Source organism: Schistocerca piceifrons, chromosome 11, assembly GCF_021461385.2.
Source record: "Schistocerca piceifrons isolate TAMUIC-IGC-003096 chromosome 11, iqSchPice1.1, whole genome shotgun sequence".
NCBI lineage: Eukaryota > Metazoa > Arthropoda > Insecta > Orthoptera > Acrididae > Schistocerca > Schistocerca piceifrons.
Window position 1 is genome coordinate 4,466,376 of NC_060148.1, and position 18,728 is coordinate 4,485,103.

The following is an 18,728-nucleotide window of genomic DNA, read 5'->3' on the forward strand; positions in this document are numbered from 1 at the left end:
ACCCACCCGAGTTCCTGAAGCATTTCCGTAACACTCGTGTGATGATCGAACCTACCAGTAACAAATCTAGCAGCCCGCCTCTGAATTGCTTCTATGTCCTCCCTCAATCCGACCCGATAGGGATCCCAAACGCTCAAGCAGTACTCGAGAACAGATCGTAAGACGACTATCCGCCTTTCCCACAACTGCCATTACATGCTCGTCTCACTTCATATTGCTCTGCACTGTTACGCCCAAATACGCTATCCGGAAGTCGAGGAATATGGCATCTGTCTGATACCCTTCATCCGTGGTTCACAACATGTCATGTGAAAAAAGGGCGAGTTGCATTTTGCAGGAGCGATGCTTTCTGAAGCAGTGCTGATGCAGTGACAGCAACTTCTCTGTCTCGAGGAAATTCATTATATTCGAACTGAGAATATGTTCGAGAATCCTGCAACAAACCGATGTTAAGGATATCGGTCTGTAATTTTTGAGGATCCGTCCTTCTACCCTTCTTATATACAGGCGTCACCTGCGCTTTCTCCCGGTCACTCGGGACTTTACGTCGGGCAAGAGATTCGCGATAAATGCAAGCTAAGTAAGGAGTCAATGCAGTAGAGTAGTCTCTGTAAAACCTAACTGGAACCCCATCAGGACCTGGCGATTTATTTGTTTTCAACCCATTCAGCTGCTTCACAACCCCAGGGATGTCTATCACTATGTCCTCCATACAGGAATCAGTACGAGACCAAAATGGCGGTATTTTTGTAAGGATCTTCCTGCGTGAAAGATTTCTCAAATGCTAAACAAGCATTAAAGATAAACACCAGTCGTAATTGTCCAATGTGAATAACTAAATAACTGTTTCAAATGCAGTCATTTCGACATAAAGAACAAAATGTAAAGTGACCTGTTTCCAAATTACATACATAAATAACCACCGTGATATATAAAACAACGCTGTCATGATAAATGTAAATGTCTAATGTGTAATATAGCATTTGTGGAAGGGAGAATTGGCCAGACACAATATTCTATTTCAGAATACATACAATTCGAAAACAATGCTTTGCTGAAACCGTACGTGCAAAAGCCACCGTGTGCATTTTGAATGTGCCAAAAGCATTTAACATTGTTCTTATGTGAGAAACGCAATATAAATGTGAAATTAATACTGTAACTAATCGAAAGAAATCGAGCACACGGTCTGGATGTACCAGTAAACCTATAATTATAAAATCACTACAGCAAGTTAAATAGAACATACAAATAAAGCACGTTAATTGAATCTCCGGTATATGTTAGCACTAAAATTCGGGAACTAGTTGATTTGTTATAAACTAATTTAGAAATGTAATTGTTACCTGTAACATAATTGGTCGGATAATGTTATATTAACTCGTAACTAAGTTGAAAATAGGTTCACCTTGTTCAGCACTGAGATTGTAAATTTTTAGCAATGTGTATCTCATATTCGGTTTAACTTCTAATTGTGATTTTACATAAAACTGTAATTTTCAATGTATGTAATTGTTAACAAAAGTATTAATAGAGGTCGCGCAGGCACCTCTTGGGGGGGCACTCATTCGTTTTTTGGCTACGGCTGCGATCGCACGTATTGTAGGCTCACTCGTTTGCTGACTTTTGTGGCGTGAACTCTGTGTCGTTTGATGTCAACTTTTGTGTACACGTGACGTAACCGGTACAGTTCACCGGGCTCGGACACCAGAGTCCTGGAAATATATCGGTATTAAAACTGCACTGTGCTTTGGAATTTATCTGGGAGTCTCCCACAATCCTTTTCACAGGCTGCACAGCGACGAGACATGAACCCGGGTATTTTACAAATCCCCAAGAACTAAATAACTCTCAATGGTGGTAGAATTGACGTGAAAACAGCAGCACATCGACTGCACATTTCACTCAAAACATTTGCAACACAGAGGTGGATCGGCTGAGCTGTGAAATCGCCGACGTGGTGGTACGGGGGCATAAAAGATCTAGGACATATCGATGCAGTAATACAAACACTTAGCAGAAATCGTGAACGTATAAACGACGTACTCGATCTCAGTGCATTAGATAAAGGCAGTACACAACAATATTAAGTCACGCTTTTCGTGACAACATAGTGAAACACAAAATATTTAGTTCACAATCTATTTATTTTTGTAATACTGTATGTGGTGCATTGCACAAACAGCCACTGCCTGCTGGACTTCCCACTAATACTGTGTAGCACCACCAAGAGCCTCGATAACGGCCTCAACTTGGTGCAGAAGAGAGTGCCTTCAAGGTATGCCGTAACTGACTAAAAATACTCACTGACCACTGGCTAAAAATACTCACTGACCACCGAATCCCACGCAGCTATCAAATTTTGAGGCTGTTTATTGCTATGTTTCACCCATCATTCCAAGTTTTCCCACGTGTTTTCTACAACACAAGGATTAGGTGATGCAATGTGGCCGGCCGGAGTGGCCGATCGGTTCTAGGCGCTTCAGTCTGGTGTAGCAATACGAGTCAAGATAGATGTAACAGAACTTGGAATAGCGTATTTGGCTCTATCGGTTACTGTAAAGAGATCGATCTTTCAGTCCTGTCTGTATATTTATATATAATATTGCCTGAATAAAGGCTGGGCTAGTGTAAAGCTATTGTTAAAAACGCATGCCGCGCAATTTGTTATGATTTGGTCGGTCATAATAACAATAACATGTTTTTGAATACAATTAAAATATAACGGAAACACCTGTTTAGTGTTACTGGAAATAATACGTAGTAAATTAATGAGTAAGGTAGCCGATCTTATAAGAAGAGGTAAAATTGGGCATACTGAGGCGTTTTGCTTTATATCGACGAAGCCGATGATACGGCGTCATTTTTTTCGTTTACTCTTAGAAATAAACAAGTAAAGAAGTGCTAATTGTGCATAGTGAAAAAATATAGGGGCGAGTATTAAATAACTACGGTATACGATCAGAGTTACAAAAGGACATTTAGTTACACGAAATCGCGGATAGTGAAGTGTGGTCATTAAATTGAGTACACCTACAGGGCGGTCAATTCCGGGATAAATCTATACGCATCTCACGAGCGACGCGGTATTGAGACCGTTTGTTTTATTATATCGCGGAGAGTGGGCTCTAATTTATGAAAAGGAGAAAAACTGTATCATTATCATTGACTGTCGGTGTTGAGCAACCAAAACTGTTCGTCAAAGGGTTTTGATGGAACTTGGGAGTTAGGGTTCACGAACTCGCATATACTCCACATCAGATTGTGAGTGAATGGTAAATGCGAAATAAAACTGTGAACAAAGTTACGTTAAATAAAACAGAAGAAACAAGACAGTTTGGTCGTATCTGCTATTATTGCATAAACTGTAACATTTCTTATCGCTGCATTTATAGACAATCGTTATGACAATTTACTTCGAAGGGATCTTGTTACGAGTTAAGTTTTGGGGACCTGGTCAAGAGGGGGTAGTTTGTAGATCCTAACCACTGCAGCTATTCTGGAATCAGGTGCTACCGTGACCGTTGTGTGTTGTCAGTGGCTTAAGGTTACCATATCTCATGCTCTAAGATCGACGCGCCTTTCCACTTGGTATAACGGTGCCTCACGGCAACAACGACAACGCCGACGATGAAGGAAGATACGGAGATACGGTAGACTGCAACCGCGCTACCACTACGGTCGCAGGTTCGAATCCTGCCTCGGGCATGGATGTGTGTGAAATCCTTAGGTTAGTTAGGTTTAAGTAGTTCTAAGTTTTAGGGGACTGACGACCTCAGATGTTAAGTCCCATAGTGCTCAGAGCCATTTTTGATGCAGTGGGCCAACGGAAACGCAATCGGTGTCCGAGTGTTTGTAATCTTCCCGTTTGAGTTCAGAGTAACACTGAATGAGTTGGCTCAGACCATTCTAACAGCTCAACTGTGTCCGGTAACTGCCGATCAGCTGTGCCGGTAACTGCCGATCAGCTGTGCGGTGGGCACCTATTTGTTTGTGGCATTAGGAAATGTTCAAAAGATTTCATTTACTCACTAAAATTAGTAACTGAAGAGGACAAGCACAAGGTCGGTGAATCTCTTTCAACGTTTCCCACGGTTTTCCTTCGACACTTGCCCAAATCAGTAGAATCTAGAATAACTGCGCTCCGGCGAACTAGCTGTTCTGTCGTTAAACAGACGATTAGTCCAGTCGACCTCGCATAACAGGTAGCCCGTTAATTTGTGCTACCTCTGCTAAAGTATCGTAATCGTTTTTGCCGTTACTGCTTCCTGTGCAGCATTAAGAAATTTGCTTGTCTCTAAACAGTCTGAGTGGTAATGAAAGTTGTTTTCTTTTTTAAAAACGTTCCCACGAGGGTCATTGCATTACCTCAACTGTGTTGGGTAACTGACAATTATCTGTGCAGCTAGCACGTGTCTGTTTGTGTCGTTACGAAAATGTTAAATAGAAAAGTGATTTATATAGCAGTTCCCATTTAACCTGCAGCAGCAATAAAAAAGAAACCCGACTGCGAGAAAAGGCGTATAAACTCTGTGGTACAAAGAGTTATTTTTTGACTACATCTCTCGTGCACAGAAATTTTACGCCTAGAAGTTTATTTAAAGGGTAAAAATTTCAAATCAAGAACTTGTGTTAAAAGGTGAGAAACTTATCATATTGTGCAGTACTGCTGGAGTGTGAAAGCATCCATACATGCACGCACACACAATTGCCAGTTTGAGCCTGCACACGATCCAGTTCCAACAAATTAGGTCCCTTTTCAACACAATTGTCTATAAATAGTAAACCTTTTTTCTCAATCAGAAGCCAGCATTAAATATTCCCGGAGGGCACTACACTGCACCTACCTACTGTGCTTGACTTCCAGTTGTTCTAGCGTAAACATTGAGTAACAAGGGATTAAGTTGCAGGTATCGGTGACAACGAAACTGAGCAGAAGAGAATCTTCAAGTTTCACAATGTTTTGCCTTCAACTTGGTGAAAATATGGTGACTGTGATGTTCAAAAATTACAAATCTATACAAATAAAAATGTAACTATTTGTTTGTTCAAAATTGTGTACCTCTGAAAGTTCTTGACTGAATACACTGAAATTTTGACGCAACAGTGTGTGTGTTTGTCTATATATATAACTATGTTTCCCTACTATTAAATTTATAAAAAATTATAATCGCATATACAGGGTGTACATAAAGTCTGGGAACACTTCCAATTATTTATTGTACAAGAACTAAACATTGTACAGATGTCATACATATTGCATATTGAAGAGAAACTCTGAAAGTCCTCTCCCCGCCTCCCACCCCCCCAAACTTTCGATATGCGAACCACGAGTGAGACGTCAATACAGTAATCAAATTCTTGCCATACCTGTCCTTCGTTGACTATGGCAGTCGCTTTCCGTATTCCAGAATAAGATTTTCACTCTGCAGCGGAGTGTGCGCTGATATGAAACTTCCTGGCAGATTAAAACTGTGTGCCCAACCGAGACTCGAAGTCGGCACCTTTGCCTTTCGCGGGCAAGTGCTCTACCATCTGAGCTACCCAAGCACGACTCACGCCCCGTCTTCACAGCTTTACTTCTGCCAGTACCTCGTCTCCTACCTTCCAAACTTTACAGAAGCTCTCCTGCGAAACTTGCAGAACTAGCACTCCTGAAAGAAAGGATACTGTGGAGACATGGCTTAGCCACAGCCTGGGGGATGTTTCCAGAATGAGATTTTCACTCTGCAGTGGAGTGTGCGCTGATATGAAACTTCCCGGCAGATTAAAACTGTGTGCCCGACCAAGACTCGAACTCGGGACCTTTGCCTTTCGTGGATGAGTGCTCTACCAACTGAGCTACCGAAGCACGACTCACGCCCGGTACTCACAGCTTTACTTCTGCCAGTACCTCGTCTCCTACCATCCAAACTTTACAGAAGCTCCTGCGAACCTTGCAGAACTTGCACTCCTGAAAGAAAGGATATTGCGGAGACATGGCTTAGCCACAGCCTGGGTGATATTTCCAGAGTGAGATTTTCACTCTGCAGCTTCCAGTATTCTCTCCCGGAGCTCTGCTACATCACGTGGTAGAGCTAGTACAAAAGTCACACGAACTGAGATCTGGTGTTTTTGTCGAACTCCAACACACAGAAAGCCACTCTGCACCTGAACTCGCCACATTTGCGACTAGCGCTGACTATCGGGAAATTACCAAACTACGGTGTGGCGGTATACACGAAAAAGAAACTTTCAGGGTTTTTTCTTCAAAATGACATATGTATGATATCTGTACAATGATTGGTTCTTCTGCAATAAATAATTTAAAGTGTCCCCAGACTTTATGTACATCCTGTATAAAAAAAAAAAAAACAACAGGCATATTAACTCACATCCATTCCAATGGAATGTCGTGTCAAAACGTGACAGCATTTGGTCAAAATCTTTCAGAGAATTGCACTTAACGGACATTCACAGTTTCTCACATTGTTAGCAAAGAGGAAAGTTGTGTTTATGGCTTACTGGTTTATGATTAGAATACTACTACAGAATCTGAATTTGCAGTAACAATAAACGAGACTCGGGGTGAGAGAGGAGTGTGAAGAGGAGATGGGAAGAGGGGTGACAGAGAAAACAGGAAGGAGGGGATGGACAGAGAGAGAGGGGAGAGGGGAGGAGATTAGGATGTACTCCAAAAATGTGCGCTTCCTCTTTCGTTTCTTTTCCATTTAAGGAGACCTCAGACACAGCCACGTACAGCTAGTTCACGATAAAAAGGGGCAAGTTAAACTCCGGAGTCACTCTTGTCTAAGGGTCAGATAAATAGTAGTCACATTAAGAAAACTAACTTTTCTATAATGTTAAGTAAAATTTTAATTTTCAGTAATACGAAATCAGCCTTTTCATTTAGTTTGCAAAGAACATTTAAATTACACACCCTAAACAAACACTTTTTCAATAAATAATAAAAACCACTGCTACAACCTCTTCTTGTTGTCGCATAGACGAACCCCAAAAACACCACACAACCACCTCCGGCCTGAACCACACAAAAAGCCTCACCGGGCATTGTCGCTATCGATCCGTCACACCATTTGCAAAAAGAGGCGAAATGGCGATTCAGTGAACTGCATTCCTTTTCATAATATTATCACTACTCCATCCTGGATTTTCCATTATCTGAATTTTGTATTGTTCAGCTGCTGATGTAACCGGAATAGATCACTGTCTGATATCTAGGAACATTTGACTTAGCTTCATGCATCAAAACAGTTATTTTTGGAAATCATTCACTATTTAAATAATGAAACATTACAGAGGTTTGATATTTTTTCAAGCTCGGCATGACACATTTAGAGAATTTACTCTCATTGTCGAATACTAGTATTTACAAAAGTATTTTTTTGTGATCTTTGCAAGTGTGTAGTTCTATGTCTCTTTAACAGTAGCCATCTTTTTGAGGTTACACACACACACACACACACACACACACACACACACACACACACACACACACACACGTGTGTAAACCATCACAAGAACTACTTACGTAAATATCTGCATTCAACAAGGAGAATAAATTCTTGAAATGCGTCTTGCCAAGTCTGAAAAAATATGTACCTGGTGCTGTGTTTCACAATTTAAACCAAAGAGGAGGTTAGTTGAAACCAAAAACATTTAAGCAGTGCTGAGAGAGAGAGCAAAGGTGTGAGCTAGCGTTACAAGTGGTCGAACACTGAAACACACAAAATAAGCCTTTGAGTTTATGCAAATCAAAACAGTGACAAAGCTGTGCGTGTGCAGTAGAGACGGTATGAAAACAATTGTGATCAGTCGCAACACCCTTACTCGAGTGAACCTAGCTCACACTCCCAGCAGCCATGACACAGAGTACAGCTTGGGAGCAGCACCAACTGCTCTCACTTTTACCAATTCAGATCTGCTGAACAGAGTGCTCCGGTGTCAACAAACCTACCGCACAACATTTGCGTACATTACTCGAAGACCTGTGCCGTACCGGCATCATTTGTGTCAGTTTTTTCCTCCGCAAACATCGGTTCGTGAAGCGTAAGTCGCAGGAAAATTATAAATGTGTAAATGCGAAATCAGGTGGAAACTGACATTGTGAACATAGGAACTTTGATAGAAGCGATAAAAAAATGTCACGGACGGTTAGAAAACATTATGCCTGGGGCATAAAAAGCAGGGTCACAGCGCAGCCCCTTTCTGTCGTTCCGCCACACGACCACGTCGACTCGTCTGACTGCACCGATTCTGTACAACTGACGGTCACACGCAGAACACTTCGCCTGCCACGACTTCTCAGCTCTGGAGGGTCACACGACAACCCAGTAGCAGTTATACACCGTCTACTGTGCCAAAGGGAGCAGGTGGCTCTTTTAGTGGAGTCATAAGTATTTTGTCCAATGTGATTTTTTTTGTGATGAAAAGGAATACTGCACAAAGATGAAGAATCTATTTTTTGTTTGGACTGAAAGTTTTCCTGTGAAGAGAATTGTGTATGTGTTGTAAATAATGTTCCTCTTACCTTACAGTGTCCACTGTTGTGTTTGCACTCTCCAGTCCCTGGAACAGATTTATAACGTTATTAGCTGACACTCAGCTGTAAAACAAACAAATTACATCAACAGTGCACTGCACTATCAAAGTGTGATAATCAGTGACAAAACACTCTGGTACTTCTACATGTGGTTATTGTCACAATCTCTGGCTCTCTACTGATACAAAAAGAAATGTGAAAATTTTTAGAGTTTCCTTAAGAATTGTGTCATCTAGTGTTAGAAAACCCTGTAAGTATGACGAAGGCCAGTCTGTAACTTTGTGCGTAAGAAACAGATAGAAAGAAAGAATATGGGAATGATAGATTACTATTCAGTACATAGAGGATTATGGAATGTAGTCAAATTAAGTCGGGTGATGCTGAGGGAATTAGATTAGGAAATGAGACACTTAAAGTTGTAAAGAAGTTTTGCTATTTGGGGAACAAAATAACTGATCACGGTCGAAGTAAAGAGGATATAAAATGTAGACTGGCAATGGCAAGGAAAGCGTTTCTGAAGAAAAGAAATTTCTTAACATCGAGTATAGATTTAAGTGTCAGGAAGTTGTTTCTGAAAGTATGGAGTGTAGCCATGTATGGAAGTGAAACGTGGACGATAAATAGTTTGGACAAGAAGAGAATTGAAGCTTTTGAAATGTGGTAGTACAGAAGAATCCTGAAAATTAGATGGGTAGATCACATAACTAATGAGGAGGTATTGAATAGAATTGGGGAGAAGAGGAGTTTGTGGCACAACTTGACAAAAAGAAGGGATCAGTTGGTAGGACATGTTCTGAGACATCAAGGGATCACCAATTTAGTACTGGAGGGCAGCGTGGAGGGTAAAAATCGTAGAGGGACACCAAGAGATGAATACACGAAGCAGATTCAGAAGGACGTAGGTTGCAGTAGGTACTGGGAGATGAAGAAGCTTGCACAGGATAGAGTAGCATGGAGGGCTGCATCAAACCAGTCTCAGGACTGAAGACCACAACAACAACAACAACAACAACAACAACAGCACATAGAGAATGTGTAGCCTTAGTACCTAGAGACAGAGACACAGGGGTCATATGTGTGTGTGAGTTACTCTTGGGCGAATGTGTGTCAGTTTTCTACTTCTAGCGGAGGATTCAGTTCAAAAGCTGAAATATTTTTAAAATTCTACTTCACTGTGTCTGTCTGCAACTTAACACCTCACTTATGGGGCAAGTAGCAGTCCATCCTTTCCGTACTGTTGTTACGTATCATTACGTATTGTTTACATTTTTGTATATCGACAAAAGATACATCGCTACTCACAGTAATGATGACGCTTCAATTGCACACGAGCACAACAAAAAGACAGTTACACATTTAGCTCTCTGCCAAACCTTCTTCAGAAAAGGAAAGACACACACTCACTGACAGACACGAGCACACCTCGCGCACACACAACCGCCGGCTCCGGCACCACAGGCCAAAATCCACCTATCGCTTGGGATGGGAGCAGTAATGTAGCGGGATGGGAAGGGGAATTGGAAGAAATAGTGGTGTACGGGTGGTGGGTAGAGGAATGCTGTCCGGCATAGTGTACGAGGACTAGAATGCCGACGAGCACAGTGTCGAGGAGGTTGTGCGGCCAGGAGGTGGGGGGGAAAGGAGCGAAAAAGGACAGGAGCGGGCAAAGATGGGCAGGGGTGTTGGCAGAGGGTGACAATCGACGAGAGTGAGAGGATGAGAGTAGGGTGGAGACGATACGTCAGAGGGGACGAAAACTGTCTGGTGGAGGCAGTGGGGACAGTAGGTCACAGTAGGTCGAGGCTGGGACGGTTTTGGGAGTGGGGTATTTGTTTTGAGGATAACTCCCATCTGTGCACTTCAGAAAAGCCCAGCTGTGGAAGGGAGGATCCAGATGATCCGGGTTACCCCACAGTTTCCGCCCCCTCTGACCAGAGTAACAGTACGAGTCACGATAGATGTAACGGAACTCGAATAGCGTATTTGCCTCTATCGGTTACGGTAGAGAGATTGATCTTTCAGTCCTGTCTGTATATTTATATATAATATTGCACGAATAAAGGCTGGGCAAGTGTGAAGCTATCGTTAAAAATGCACGCCACGCGATTTGTTACGATTTGGTCGTTCATAATAATAATAATAATAATAATAATAATATGATTTTGAATACAACTAAAATATAACGGCGATACCTGCTTAGTGTTATTGGAAATAATATGTAGTAAATTAATGAGTAAAGTAGCCGATCCTATAAGGAGAGGTAAAATTGGGCACATTGAGGTGTTTTGCTTTATGTCGACGAAGCCGATGATATGGTGTCATTTTTTTGTTTACGCTTAGAAATAAACAAGTAAAGAAGTGCTAATTGTGCATTGTGAAAAATATAGGGGCGAGTATAAAATAACTACAGTATACAATCAGAGTAACAAAAGGACATTTAGTTACACGAAATCGCGGATAGCGAAGTGTGGTCATTAAACTGAGTACACCTACGGGGCGGTCAATTCCAGGATAAATCTATACGCATCTCACGAGGGATGTGGTATTGAGACCTCTTTTTTATTATATCGCGGAGAGCTGGCTCCAATTTATGAAAAGGAGAAAAACATTAACTTTTACGCGAACTCCTAATAATTGCGGATCGGAGAGAAAAGTGTGTAATTGTCTTACGCCTAACAAACATTCGTGGAGGGCGGTGGCTAACCTAGAAGAGTTAATTACAAAATACTGTATCATTATCATTGACTGTTGGTGTCGAGCAACCAAAACTGTTGGAACTTGGGAGTTAGGGTTCAGGCACTCGCATATACTCCACATCGGAGTGTGAATGAGTGGTGAATGCGAAATAAAACTGTGAACAAAGTTACGTTAAATAAAACAGAAGAAACAAGACTGTTTGGTCGTATCTGTTGTTATTCCATAAACTGTAACGTTTCTTGTCGTTGTACGAAGCCTTTATAGACGACCGTTATGACAATTTGCTTCAAAGGGATCTCGTTACAAGTTTTGGGGACCTGGCCAAGAGGGGCTAGTTGGTAGATCCTAACTACTGCAGCTATTCTGGAATCAGGTGCTATCGTGACCGTTGTGTGGTGTCAGTGACTTAAGGTCATCGTATCTCATGCTCTAAGATTGATGCGCCTTTCCAGTTGGTGTAACGGTGCCTCACAGTAACAACGACAACGCCGACGACTAAGAAAGATACAGTAGACAGTCACGTACTCCCTATTCTCATCCTGTAACCGTCACTGTGAGCCACCCTCTGCCAATTCACCTGCCCGTCCTTTCCCTTCCCCACTCTTCTCCTTTTCCCCACTTCCTCAAATGGGCGCGACAAGTGCCGTTGACCAGTGTACCGATGTACCGGAAAGTTAATGACTCATAAGAGGAACGGCTCAAATACCTGACACAGTTCCAAGCACATTGTGAAATTCATTGTGTTCGAGGTACTGTACGGATACAATACTTTCTTTCGATTGGGGGATTTTGAGTGTTCAGGGTAATACAAAAACTATTGCCAACTGCGTCTCCCAATGGACTCGAGTTACGATGAGGTAATTGGTACATTAACCGTGTGCAATGATCAGTAATTCCAAGTAGCTGCAAGCAGATATCAGTTTTTTCGTCTGCAGAAAAAATCGGAACAGACATACTGCCAATGGTACAGAGAACTAATGGCCACGACTAGGGAACATAAATTTAAGTGTAGTTGCGGCAACTTTTACAGTGATTTAACGATTAGAGATGCGATAACATTCAGTGTCCCAGATAGCAGAATACAGGAACAGATATTAAAGTATTCTGATCCAACACTTCCTCAAGTATAGCAATATGATTCGAGTGCCACAGCGGCCGATAAGTCTGACAAGGCCCCAATTTGTCGGGTCGAGTCGCCCCTCGGTCGCGACCACCCCGAGCAGCCACAGCAATGAGTGCGTACAGGCCACGTGGAAAGCCACGTAGATATGTAAACGGGCCAGTGAATTTACTGAAACCTCGCCCTAGATGTTTCGCTGCTTGCTGCTACATCTACATCTACATGGTTACTCTGCAATTCACACTTAAGTGCCTGGCAGAGGGTTCATCGAACCATTTTCTTACTACTTCTCCATCATTCCACTCTCAAATGGTACTTGGGAAAAAGGAACACCTAAATCACTCCGTTTGAGCTCTGATTTCTCTTATTTTATTACGACGATAATTTCTCCCTACATAGGTGGGTGTCAACAAAATATTTTCGCATTCGGAAGAGAAAGCTGGTGATTGAAATTTCGTAAATGGATCTCACCACAAAGAAAACCGCCTTTGTTTCAGTGACTGCCACCCCAACTCGCGTATCGTATCAGTGACACTCTCACCCCTATTGCGCGATAACACGAAACGAGCTGCCCTTCTTCGCGCTTTTTCGATGTCCTCCGTCAATCCTACCTGGTAAGGATACCACACCACGCAGCAATATTCCAGCAGAGGACGGACAAGTGTAATGTAGGCTGTCTCTTTAGTGGGTTTGTCGCATCTCGTAAGTGTTCTGTAAACAAAGCGCAGTCTTTGTTTCCTCTTCCCCACAATATTATCTATGTGGCCTTTCCAATTTAAGTTGTTCATAATTGTAATTCCTAGGTATTTAGTCGAACTGACAGCCCTTAGATTTATGCGATTTAGCGTACACCCAAAATTTTATCGGATATCTTTTAGTACCCACTGCTAATGTAAACAGTTGTGTTGTCACACCCATAGAAAGCAGTTTATTGTTACGAAATAAATGGCACATTTCCTTTGCCACTAAAGTTTTATTTTTTTTCCTCTCATTTATATTTTATTGCTGCAGTATCTTTCTCCAGTAGCAGGTGACAGTAACATTCTTTGGTAGAGAATCAATTCTTACCAGTCAAAACTACAAAAATTTAACTGAAAGCTAAAACAATGAAAAATTCCCAAGTTTTTCCTGGTATTCTCCTGAATGAAAAAATTCCCGGGTTTTTGCCAGATTTTCCATGTCGTATACACCCAGTATTATTACGAATAAATAACCCTGTGTTGTAGGAAGAGAATATCGGCCACCAAACAACACCCTCTGCTCGCTACCCACGACACGAGACTCTGCAGCGGCAACGATGACACAAAAAACACAACATGTCATCTTTACGATGAGTAGCAATCTCCCCTTTCCTTATACTGTTTATATTCCAACCTGGACTTTCCAGTGTTTGTATATTAACAAAGTCAATAATTTGACAATGGAGGGAAACAGGGGGGAGAGGGGGGAAGGAGATTGTAATTGGAGATCACGGTTTGAGTAGGAAGCATGTTCAAATGGATGTAAGTCATGGCATTAATGCACAGGTGAGAGGCTTACAGAAGACACACTAGTATAGAGAGCTGCATCTAACCGGCATTGGACTGAAAACCACAAGAACAAAAAGATAGCCACTGTGTGTTTAAGCATTTTTATATTTCATGGCAGCTGTCATTTTTGGCACGAACTTTTTGCAGAAGGTTGACGTTAATTTCCATTTACTGTGATCTAATATTTACTGTGATCTAATAAGGTTCCAGTTGTACCTACTAACAATAGTAGTACTGTAGTAGCAGTAATAATAGTAATAGCAGTAATAATAGTAATAATAATAATAATAATAATAATGGCTAGAAATACATGGAAACACAAGGTTCCCCGTTACCCTACCTCCTGTAGGCACTGCTCAGATGACTGTGCTGCTTTGGGTGTTTCGGCACGAACCCCGTCTTTCTCTACAGCCGCTTTCTCACACACCTTTAACATAACCCCATCCCTCTCTACAGCTGCTTTCTCAGGTACCTGTAACAGATTCCATGGAATTCTGGATTAAACCGAGGGGTGACTAGGTACCTGTGTACCACTCAATAGTGTGAAGCCCCACCTGAGCCACGTCCCAGAAATCTTCCTCCACATCATCTTCGCTCCATTCCTGCTTCAAAGCTTCCAAATCAAATGGCTGCAACACAAACAATTTATTATTTACATATTTATGCATTTACTTTACACAGCGAGATTAGGATCTGTCTTACATCTACCGATATCTTTTGTGAGTCAACATTCCAATATGTATAGTGCACGGGCAGCACACAGTGGTAACAATAACAATGATCTTCAGAGTCCACCAGAGGGAAGCGATGACAGAAGGGAGTGAGGCAAGGATGTAATCCATCTCCCATGTTATCTGTAGATTGAGGACACTGTGGAAAAAAAACAAGGACACGTTCGGAAAGAGGATTAACGCTCACAACAAAATATCAAAGCTCGGAAGCCTGCCGGTGTTATAATTCAGTCTAAAATAGCACAGGACTCGGAAGAGAAGTCGAATGAAATGGAGACTGTATCGATAAGAGATGATACGATGATGATCAGAAAATAAAACGAATGTAGTGGAATTAAATAAGTCAATGCTGAGGAAATTGAGACAAGGAAATGAGACACACAAAACAGTACACGAGTTTTGCTATTTGGACAGCAAAATAAATGACCGCAGCCACAGTGGACAGGGTATACAAGAACACATTTCTGTAAAAGAGAAATTTGTTAATGTCTAATATAAATTTAAATGTTACAATACCAGAGAGGGAAAGTAGCTACTCACCATATGGCGGAGATGCTGAGTCGCGACAGGCACAATAAACAGATTCACACAATTAAAGCTTTCGGCCATTAAGGCCTTTGTCAGCAGTACACACACACACACACACACACACACACACACACACACACACACACACACACCTCAGCAGTCTCAGAGAGCTGAGACCAGACTGCGAACAGCAGCACCCGTGCACGATTGGAGTGGCGACTGGCTGGGGGTAAGGAGGAGGCTGGGGCGGGGAGGGGGAGGGACAGTACGGCGGGAGTGTCGGACAGTCAAGTGAAACTTCCTGGTAGATTAAAACTGTGTGCCCGACCGAGACTTGAACTCGGGACCTTTGCCTTTAGCGGGCAAGTGCTCTACCAACTGAGCTACCCAAGCACGACTCACGCCCGATTCTCACAGCTTTACTTCTGCAATTATCTCGTCTCCTACCTTCCAAACTTTACAGAAGCTCTCCTGCGAACCTTGCAGAACTAGCACTCCTGAAAGAAAGGATACTGCAGAGACATGGCTTAGCCACAGCCTGGGGGATGTTTCCAGAATGAGATTTTCACTCTGCAGCGGAGTGTGCACTGATATGAAACTTCCTGGCAGATTAAAACTGTGTCTCCGCAATATACTTTCTTTCAGGAGTGCTAGTCCTGCAAGGTTCGCAGGAGAGCTTCTGCAAAGCTTGGAAGGTAGGAGATGAGGTATTGGCAGAAGTAAAGCTGTGAGGACTGGGCGTGAGTCGTGCTTCGGTAGCTCAGATGGTAGAACACTTGCCTGCGAAAGGCAAACGTCCCGAGTTCGAGTCTCGGTCGGGCACACAGTTTTAATCTGCCAGGAAGTTTCATATCAGCGCACACTGCACTGCAGAGTGAAAATCTCATTCTGGGGACAGTCAAGTGTTGCAGTTAAGATGGAGGGCAGGAGAGAAGGTGTGGAGGTGGGAGGGGGTAAGTAGCGAAAAGGGGAGAAATAAAAGAAATTAATAGACTGTGTGTGGCAGTGAAATGACGGCTGTGTAGTGCTGGAATGTGAACAAGGAGGGGGCTGGATGGGTGAGGACAGCGACTGACGAAGATCGAGGCCAGGAGGGTTACGGAAACGTGGGATATACTGCAGGGAAAGTTCCCACCTGCGCAATTCAGAAAAGCTGGTGTTGGTGGGAAGGATCCATACGGCACAGGCTCATCTTACTGACTGCTTCACAGCCTGTGATGCAGATCTGATGCAGATGCGTGTGCAAGTTGCATATTTGTGTGTGTGTGTGTGTGTGTGTGTGTGTGTGTGTGTGTGTGTGTGTGTGTGTGTGTTGACAAAGGCCTTAATGGCCAAAAGCTTTAATTGTGTGAATCTTTTTATTGTGCCTGTCGCGACTCAGCATCTCCACTATATGGTGAGTAGCTACTTTCCTTTTCTGGTATTGTTACATTCCATCCTGGATTTTCCATTGTTTCAAATTTAAATGTTAGGAAGTCTTTTCCGAAGGTATTTGTCTGAATTGAAGCCTCGTCCAGAAGTGAAGCGTTGGCAACAAAAAATCCAGACTAGAATACAAGTTGTTCAAATGTTCCATAGAAGAATTCAGAAGATTGGACGGGTAGATGAATTAACTAATGAGGTGGGATGGGGGGGAACAATCAATCAGGGCACATCCTGACAAAAAGAGACAGTCGATGCCGACACGTAACGAGACGTCGACAAATAAGTCACGTTGCTGATGGAAAGGGCAGGGGCAAGTATGTGGTGTAAAGATTGCAGAGCTGTAGAGGTGAAGGTGCTTGCACAGGACAGCAGAGTGTCACGGAGAGCTGCAGAACAAGCCTTTGGACTGAGCACCTCGGAAACAGTAACAATGATAACACACAAACACACACACACACACACACAAATTTCAAGCTTTCGCAACCCAACGTTGCTTCATCAGGAAAGAGGGTAGGAGAGGGAAAGACGAAAGGATGTGGGTTATAAGGGAGAGGGTAAGGAGTTATTCCAGTCCCGGGAGCAGAAAGACTTACCTTAGGGGCAAAAAGGGACAGGTATACACTCGCGCACACACACAAATCCATCCGCACATATACAGACACATATCTAAAACTGAAAAACAGTATTTGCTTAGCTTAGTAAAAGTCACACAAAACAAAGTATCCAGTAAACACAAAAAATAAAAAAAAGAATTTACTGTGTACATTAAATTACGACCTACATTGGGTGCCAAAATGTAATAAATTGGGATATGGATATGACATTACATGGGCATTATGTAAATCAAATCAAAATACTGAACCCCAAAAATATAGTAAATTGGGAATAGGATCCGCAAATACCATTGATTAAAACATGAGACATGAGTTATCACATTAACATTCATTCATTTGCACTGAAATGCATATGCTTCAAACTCTGGTAAGCTCTCACAGGGATCAGAGTAGACACATAGATTTAGTTCCATATACACTCCTGGAAATGGAAAAAAGAACACATTGACACCGGTGTGTCTGACCCACCATACTTGCTCCGGACACTGCGAGAGGGCTGTACAAGCAATGATCACACGCACGGCACAGCGGACACACCGGGAACCGCGGTGTTGGCCGTCGAATGGCGCTAGCTGCGCAGCATTTGTGCACCGCCGCCGTCAGTGTCAGCCAGTTTGCCGTGGCATACGGAGCTCCATCGCAGTCTTTAACACTGGTAGCATGCCGCGACAGCGTGGACGTGAACCGTATGTGCAGTTGACGGACTTTGAGCGAGGGCGTATAGTGGGCATGCGGGAGGCCGGGTGGACGTACCGCCGAATTGCTCAACACGTGGGGCGTGAGGTCTCCACAGTACATCGATGTTCTCGCCAGTGGTCGGCGGAAGGTGCACGTGCCCGTCGACCTGGTACCGGACCGCAGCGACGCACGGATGCACGCCAAGACCGTAGGATCCTACGCAGTGCCGTAGGGGACCGTACCGCCACTTCCCAGCAAATTAGGGACACTGTTGCTCCTGGGGTATCGGCGAGGACCATTCGCAACCGTCTCCATAAAGCTGGGCTACGGTCCCGCACACCGTTAGGCCGTCTTCCGCTCACGCCCCAACATCGTGCAGCCCGCCTCCAGTGGTGTCGCGACAGGCGTGAATGGAGGGACGAATGGAGACGTGTCGTCTTCAGCGATGAGAGTCACTTCTGCCTTGGTGCCAATGATGGTCGTATGCGTGTTTGGCGCCGTGCAGGTGAGCGCCACAATCAGGACTACATACGACCGAGGCACACAGGGCCAACACCCGGCATCATGGTGTGGGGAGCGATCTCCTACACTGGCCGTACACCACTGGTGATCGTCGAGGGGACACTGAATAGTGCACGGTACATCCAAACCGTCATCGAACCCATCGTTCTACCATTCCTAGAACGGCAAGGGAACTTGCTGTTCCAACAGGACAATGCACGTCCGCATGTATCCCGTGCCACCCAACGTGCTCTAGAAGGTGTAAGTCAACTACCCTGGCCAGCAAGATCTCCGGATCTGTCCCCCATTGAGCATGTTTGGGACTGGATGAAGCGTCGTCTCACGCGGTCTGCACGTCCAGCA

At 43.3% G+C, this 18,728-nt stretch overlaps 1 protein-coding gene across 1 annotated transcript in view; it reads right to left on the reverse strand.

Annotated features, from left to right (window-relative positions):
* Nucleotides 1-18,728, reverse strand: part of LOC124719933 (myoneurin-like) — a 119,564-nt gene that overhangs the window by 8,010 nt on the left and 92,826 nt on the right. The window contains exons 8-10 of the mRNA XM_047245128.1: nucleotides 14,443-14,517; nucleotides 14,229-14,360; nucleotides 8,531-8,568 (exon numbers count right to left, since the gene is read on the reverse strand). Coding sequence (XP_047101084.1) covers nucleotides 8,531-8,568; nucleotides 14,229-14,360; nucleotides 14,443-14,517 — 245 coding nt within the window. The remainder of the gene's footprint in view (nucleotides 1-8,530; nucleotides 8,569-14,228; nucleotides 14,361-14,442; nucleotides 14,518-18,728) is intronic.